This window comes from Cucumis sativus, chromosome 5, assembly GCF_000004075.3.
Source record: "Cucumis sativus cultivar 9930 chromosome 5, Cucumber_9930_V3, whole genome shotgun sequence".
In the NCBI taxonomy this organism is placed as follows: domain Eukaryota; kingdom Viridiplantae; phylum Streptophyta; class Magnoliopsida; order Cucurbitales; family Cucurbitaceae; genus Cucumis; species Cucumis sativus.
The window spans coordinates 23,141,469-23,149,345 of NC_026659.2; the positions used below are offsets into that span (position 1 = coordinate 23,141,469).

The 7,877-nt window shown below is 34.9% G+C and overlaps 1 protein-coding gene across 2 annotated transcripts; it reads left to right on the top strand.

Annotated features, from left to right (window-relative positions):
* Positions 1 to 223: 223 nt before the first annotated feature.
* LOC101211425 (MACPF domain-containing protein At1g14780) lies at positions 224 to 6,486 on the top strand. Of its 2 annotated transcripts, none has more exons than XM_004142779.3 (8): positions 224 to 728; positions 816 to 1,057; positions 4,086 to 4,290; positions 4,912 to 4,986; positions 5,085 to 5,268; positions 5,350 to 5,516; positions 5,610 to 5,674; positions 5,754 to 6,486. In XM_004142779.3, exons 1-8 carry the CDS (start codon positions 492 to 494, stop codon positions 6,418 to 6,420), a joined length of 1,842 nt encoding a protein of 613 aa, XP_004142827.1. In that variant the 5' UTR covers positions 224 to 491; the 3' UTR covers positions 6,421 to 6,486. The 2 variants fall into 2 exon arrangements, with proteins under 2 accessions (XP_004142827.1, XP_031741875.1); XM_031886015.1 differs by having other exon boundaries at positions 596 to 728; positions 853 to 1,057.
* The last annotated feature ends 1,391 nt before the right edge of the window (positions 6,487 to 7,877 follow it).

The window sequence follows — 7,877 nt, forward strand, 5'->3', positions numbered from 1 at the left end:
AACAACTTAAAAGAAAAAGAAACTTGATCGTCTCTTTTCTTTACAAATAGTTAAAGAAGTTTATAACTTGTTATTAACTCACATTTCTCGTCAAAATATACATATTTTTATATCAATATGTGTGAACTTCACTCAACCTGAAAAAAAAAAAAAAAAAGAGTAGTTTAAAACATTAAAAGGAGTGGCTTGATTGACTAGACAAAACTTTGATAGATGACCATGTCAAAATTTCCAAATTTCCACACGAAGATGGAGATAGACAGAGTATCCATATCCGACTTCATCATATCAAATTAAACTTTTCTTTAAAAGATAAAATAAATCGGAAAGAAGAAACTTCCCAAATCCCAATTCCAAATTTCTTTTTCTCGTTCTCTCTTCAAAATTTCATCATTCTTTCAACCAAACAGTTGCACTCACCTCCTTCCTTCCGCCATTAAAATTCCCCCATCAATCTCCTTTATGCTACTAACAAACAGCTACACACAAAAATGGCAGATGAAATAGTAGAAAAAGCTCTCAACAGCTTAGGAAAAGGGTTCGATCTCACCTCCGATTTCCGCCTCAAATACTGTAAAGGCCAACGCAGTCTCGTTCTTCTCAACCAATCTCAGAGACGAGACCTAATCGTACCTGGTTTCGGCGCCGTCAAAGACGTTTCTATCGACATTAAATGTGATCGAGGTGATCGGACTCGTTACCAGTCCGATATTCTCAACTTCAATCAGGTAATAAAAACCTAATCGCCTTCCAAATTGAAATTTCTTCTTCACTTCTCTATTTTTCCTTTTTGAAATTTCGTTGCTATTATTCAGATGTCGGAACTTTTCAATCGGAAATGTTCGATTCCAGGCAAGATACCGTCCGGATCGTTTAATTCCATGTTCGGATTTCAGAGTGGATGTTGGGCGACGGATGCTGTGAATACCAAATGCTTAGGGCTTGATGGTTACTTCATCAGCCTCTTTAACGCTCACATTGATCGTTATCCACTCCGCCTATCCGATGAGGTTCGCTCCGCCGTGCCGTCGACTTGGGATCCCCCTGCTATTGCCAGGTAATTCCAATTCCTTAATTTAAAAGCTATTTCTTTTTTCTAAATAAAAAAATATCAGTTAATTTATAAATTTTAACGGTAAATTTAAAAATTAGAAATGGAGGATATAATTTTCACTTGGAAATACTTTATGCTTCAAAGATGATGTTAGTATCTTAATGGTTGAACATTTCAACTCTCCATTTTTATTTTTTAAAAAATGTTTTATTGTTTTTTGTATTTGATCTCTTAAATTTAATATTGATTTCTTAAGCTAAAAGTGATGATTTGAATGAAGATAATGGGGGGGTAACTTTGGTTTAATTTTAAATGGTAGTGGCTAAAGTTGAAGTTCAATGATGGTTCTTTTTTATTTATGTCATAGTTGAAATGATGGTTAAAGGACTCTAAGGAGTGAATGTCTATATATAATTTATTTCAAAAGTTGAACCATCAAAGGAAATGGTTAATGACTTTTGTTTTCAAACTTTTTAATTAGAATAAAAATCTAACAAAATAACTCAATAGAGACAATTGATCGAATTTACTTTTGAAGGGATAATAATTAGTAAAAACAGAAGTTGAAACGTGTCAACATTGTATTGGTGTAGCAAGGGCGGTAAAAGAGATAGATGCAGCCCTATACTCCAACTACACCTAAATTTTTGTCTTATTAAAAAGAAGTAAAATGATTATTGGCAAACTAAAATTTTAAATTCCATGATCACATATGTTTAATGTTTTTACAAAAAGCTAACCCAAAAGAGATATGCATATTCTATAGGCATCATTAGTAGCTATATCACTATAGATCCTAAAATTTTAAATATACTACTAAGAAGCACCATAAATATTTTAGATTCATTTTCTTCTAAATAAATATATTGAATCCTTTTTTGGAAAACACATTGCTAAAATAACTTTTAATTCATGGAAAAGGAGGAGAACAACCTCATGTTACCTTCTTAAAAATGAACCTATTATAGCTAGTCAAATATATATTAGAAATACTAAAGTTAAATTGCTTTTAAACTTATGAACCAAGATAATATTTTAACCAATATAAAAACAATAGTATTAAATTGATGTATGAAATATGATGAGGGAAATAGGTTGGGATTCTTGACTTGGGCAAGTGGGAAATTATTAGCTTAACAAATCTTTACCTATCAATGACAAGACAGCTATTGAGAAAGAGAATACGAAAGTTCATATTGCTCCAAAGATGTATTTATCAATTTCTTTTCTCTTTATTTTAACTTTAAATTCCATTTCAACCCATGAATTTTTTATAATATTCTAAAATAGACTTAAACAAATATCCTTTAAAAGTTTGGAATTATCTTTTATATTAGTTTAGAAACTAAAATACAACCATCAACAAAATTTGATTATTTATTTTTTAAATAGATTAATGATATTCTTGTTAGAAGAAATCTGACCAGTTCATTACATTAGAGTTTCAAAATATTCTGTCATTTTTGCTCTCAATTATTTTTGTAGTATTATAAACCTTTACTCTATGGTCACCCTATTGGTTGTTCATGGAGTCTTCCATCTATATATGTCTTCATATACCAACTCTACTTAATATGTAATTAATTTTCCTGATGTAGATTTTTTTTAATTCAATAAATTTCATAACTATAATAAATAAATGAATTTTTTTTTCAAATTACCTATATTTATTGTTTGTCATGTTAACATACATGTCAAATAGTGTGAAATTCCACCGACATGGATATGAAGTCAACTTGTATCTCTCTCTCTATCATTAAAGTAAAATTTTATTAATTTATTAACAAAATTCTATATTAACCCATAAATTGATAAATTGATTTTTTTTTTAAAAAAGGAAAAGTCCAAAAAATCAGCTTTATTTTATTTTTATTTACAACAACTTAAGGATGGCTGAGTATTTGGTTATGCTAATAAACAAATCTCAAACCTTGATTGTAATAGATAGTCAACTCATCTAATTGCTGACATTATTTATTTATTTATTGACAATGACATAAGTGAGAGTATGGGTAGAGGGCTTCAAATATGAAGGTATATTTCAAATGAATTAAATATTTATATGTTGTTAACATGTTAGAGTCATCCTGAAATAGTTAGAATTAATTTAGTTCAAATAGACATTTTACACTTTTAAAAGTAATTTTCATATACTATACTATGAGTTGAATTGATTTCGATCCATTTTGACAACTCATTTTAGTCCTTTTGAAATAAGATCTAGTAATTGTTATTAAATGCTTCACAAATTTCAAACGTAGAAATTTGTTGGGCAGCCTCTTTTGAGGATCATTTCAGGGTCTTGATTGACTTTTAATTCTTTGTGTTCTAATTCACTTTTTCTACCTCTATATTAATAAACCATTTTTAAGATTGTTAAACTCAAAGATATAGAAAATTGGGTAATGGTTAGGTGTAGTCTAGACTATGTTTATATCTCATGCAACTTTTTTGTTACATAGTAAAAGGAAGTAATTCCATTCTTTAACAGTGAAATATTTGCCACATATGATCACAGGTGTAAACAATCTATGTATTATTCTAACCTGAACCAATCTTTAATGTATTATAATGTTCAAAATTGATAGATGCTAACTATTAGATTTTGTTTCCGAAACATAAATTTCCATATGATCATGAAATAATATGAACAATCAATATTGTCTTAATATACTTTACTTCAAAGTTGTGTTTTGTCAAACTCAAGAAAGAAAGACAAAAATATAGACTTATATTTTGTCTCTGAGTCAATGGCTTCCAGGAAATTAGAGAGGGGAAAAAATGGATTGGACTTTCCAAAGTTGCACAGAAGAAAAATTGAATTTTTTACATTTTAATCTTTGTTCCTTTGGACTATGTACTGAAATTTTATCGTCTAAGATACTCTTCTCATTCTCCATAATTTTTTAAAATACATGTGGTGGGTTTGCCTGTAATCTCAACTAGGGTGTAAGAAACCGATGAACCAAACCAAACTAATAGGAAAAAAAAATTGAAGTTTAAATAAAGGGGGTATATAATTATGGAACAGGTTCATAGAGAAGTATGGAACTCATATAATAGTTGGGCTGAGCATCGGAGGACGTGATGTGGTTCTTGTAAGGCAAGACAAATCATCCAAATTGGAACCATCAGAGCTCAAAAACCACTTGGAAGAGTTGGGCGATCAGCTTTTCAATGGAGCTTGCACTTTTCCTCCACCAGTTTCTAAACCTAAAGATCATCACAAACCCAAGGTCTAAATGATATACTTCTCATTTCTTTCATATATCATACAATTTCTTAAGCTTTATTTGTGTTTGGAATTGTTATTTCTCTTATATGAACGAAGTAAATTTTAGATGGTTAATGTCGTTTGACCTAAATTGGATAATCGGCCTCATTACCATTATTATTGTAGTGCACTAACGTGTTTAAAATTATTTATTCTACCTTTAGATTTTATATGGGTAACGAGGGGTTTAGAGTAGTGATTAAGCTCAAGCAAGAGGGAGGAAGAGTCCTAGCTTGTGAGAGGACTAGTAAAGGAATGAGAAACGTGAGGGAGGGAGGGAGAGCACAATTTTGTACATATGATCCTTAGTTTCGCACTTGATAAAAATCGTGAGGAGCAATATAAATAATCATTACGCTTTTAGGTGCACTCTGAGCACTCTTACAATAGTAAAGGGTCATCTTTCATTACTTAGTAATGAGGTAAATGAACAAGTTATTTAAAAAGCTTATTTGAAATGACTTTTTAACTACTTAAAGAAACAAGTGTCTTTAAACATTTAGAACATCATTCCAAAGTACTACAATACTTCATAGAATTATTGTACAAATCTAAACTTGTACGTTTTCTCACATGGATGCAGATACCACAAGCTTTCAACTTGTTTGATCCCCAACTTGTGGCTTTTGGCAACTTCTCTTCTGTCAGTGCAAAAGACGTAAGTTCAAGAAAACCAAAGTCTATAATATAATTAAAAATCTTCTATTCAACTCTTTATGATTTTTGAGATTAGTCTTTTTGCTTGTTTTCTGGTAGGGAATCATAGTGATCACTTCAAAGAGAGGAGGAAGTCCAACAGCAAGTAGTCATTGTGAGTGGCTACCGACTGTCCACGAATCGCCCGATGCAATTCATTTTCAGTTCATACCGATCATCTCTCTTCTCGAATGCATTCCGGGCAAAGGATTTCTTTCCCATGCCATTAACCTTTATCTCCGATGTACGTATATGCAATCTTTCTTCTTCATCACAGTCCTCTCGTGTTGCTTCTCTTGATCTTATATGTGTTTTTCTCTTGTAGACAAACCTCCTATAGCAGACTTGCAATACTTCTTGGACTTTCAAGTGCACAAGATTTGGGCACCCATCCATAATGATCTTCCTTTAGGACCAACTCCCAATATTTCTACTTCTCCTTCCCTCCAACTCAACTTGATGGGTCCAAAACTATATGTAAATACAACTCAGGTAAACCCTAACCACTCATGTACTTAACTTTCAAGTCTAGCTTGTGGCGACTTCTTCAAACCTGTGATTTGAAGTATGCAAAGATATTTATAGGTTATAGCAGATAACAGACCAGTTACAGGAATGAGATTATATCTTGAAGGCATGAAATCAAACAGGTAACAAATGTAATAAATTCTTTAGTATAATAACTGCTGTGAATTACCGTTGAGCTAAATTTAAAGTTTGTATTTGTAGGTTGGCCATTCACATCCAACACCTTCTAACTACTCCTCTTCTTCTTGAAAACAACATCACTCAACAAACTTACTGGCATTCTTCACAGCACATCGCGGACGACCGTTATGTCGAGCCACTAAATCGCAACAAATTCTCACATGTATGTACAATTCCAATCAAGTACGACCCTGCTTGGGCTACCACTTCCGGTGATGTCAACTCCCCAGCAGCGTTCATAGTCACCGGAGCCCAGCTCCTTGTTGTAAAACAACACGACTCAAAAACCGTCCTCCATCTTGGCCTCCTCTATTCTAGAGTCCCTAACTCGTATATTGTCCAAACCAATTGGGCCCGCCACTCCTCCGACATCTCCCCAAAGTCTGGTATCTTCTCAGCGATCAGCACCTCCTTAACTGGTACCTCGGCTGCCCTCAAAGAGAAGCCACCAGAGGCTGCTGTGATAGTGGATTCGGGAGTTTTTCATGGTGGGCCTCCGATGTCGGTGCAGGTGCAGAGGCTTGTGAAGTTCGTGGATTTGTCGGAGATGCGTAAGGGGCCACAGGACAGTCCGGGACATTGGATGGTCATTGGAGCTAGGTTGAACTTGGAGAAAGGGAAGATTTGTTTACAAGTTAAGTTCGGTTTGTTACATGTAGTTTCAGAAACTATAACTGATGATCAATGAACTTCAAGAAACAAGAAACAATATATTGGTAAGTTCTTTTGTTATATATGGATCCTTTTAAATCTATTCTTTAAATTATAAGTTTTGTTAGTTTAGGCTTTTGATGAAGTCACCCATACAAATTTTCTTGACACAAAATAAAACCTATTAATGTAAATTATGTAAATTAGGCTAATTACATTACATTAGGCTAATTATATTACATTCCTTAGTTAATTTGGGTAATTTAGCTATTTATGTATAATTTTCATACTCTTGTAAATATACTGAACTTTGATCAATAAACCACACAAGAATATTCTTTAGCATATTCTCCTACATGGTATCAGAGCTAGGGTTTTCAGGCTCTATCTCAATCGCCGCCGCCGTCGCCAACCACCCGTGAACGTCTCCATCCCGCATCCTCATCGCGCCTCACAGCCGTTCCGCCACATCTTGAACCGTCTCCGTCCCGTATCTTCATCACGACTCGCAGCCATTCCACCACAGCATCGGTGTCGCGCCGATTAGTCGCAGCCTCGGCATCGCAGGTGTCCATCCGCTTCGATCTGTCCATTTCCGCTCCGATCTGTCTCCATCCGCGAAGCGCCAGTCTACGCCGCTCCGATCTGTCTCCAATCTACGCCGCTGAGATACGCGCCTCGTAGTCGTTCTGTCCTTATTCCTCTGTCGTTCCAAGCCGCACGCGACTTCTCTTCCAGTCGTGAGTGCAAGACGACGTCTACCGTTCGACGCCGCCCACCAGATCTGACGAATCTTTCAGCCGTTTGTCTTCAATTTTTTTGTCTCCGTTCACAGACGTGAACCCCTGAATCCAGTCGCCGCAACCCAGTCGTGAACTCCTGAATCCAGTCGCCGCGACCCAGCCGTGAACCCCTGAATCCAGTCGCCGCGACCCAGCTGTGAAGACGCTCACCTGTCACGAATCCTAGTCTTGCAAAGCAAATCTCAGCCGCAAAATACAGTAAAACCCAGATCTGACGAATCCAGTCACGAATCAGTCAAAACTCGACCGAAAATCCGCATTGTTAACCTCAAATCAAAATGGAGAAAGACCATATCTTTAGACGAAAATGGAGAGAGACCATATCTTTAGACCCATTTCTACAATACTTGATGGTACAAATTATATCACATGGGCAAATCAAATGAAAAGTTTTCTTATTGGAAGAAAACTATGGCGCATTGTAACTGGCGACATCACCAAACCAACTGCAAAGGAAGGGGACAACAAATTCATTGAACGTCTCGAAGATTGGGACAGTAAAAATCATCAAATTATCACCTGGCTTGGTAACACCTCTATTCCCGCTATACATGCACAATTTGATGCCTTTGATGATGCTAAAATATTATGGGATTTTTTGTCTACACGCTTCAAGTCTATTGGTTTAGCCCATTATTACCAACTGCACAGTACACTTGTAAATCTAAATCAAGATATTGGTCAGTCTGTT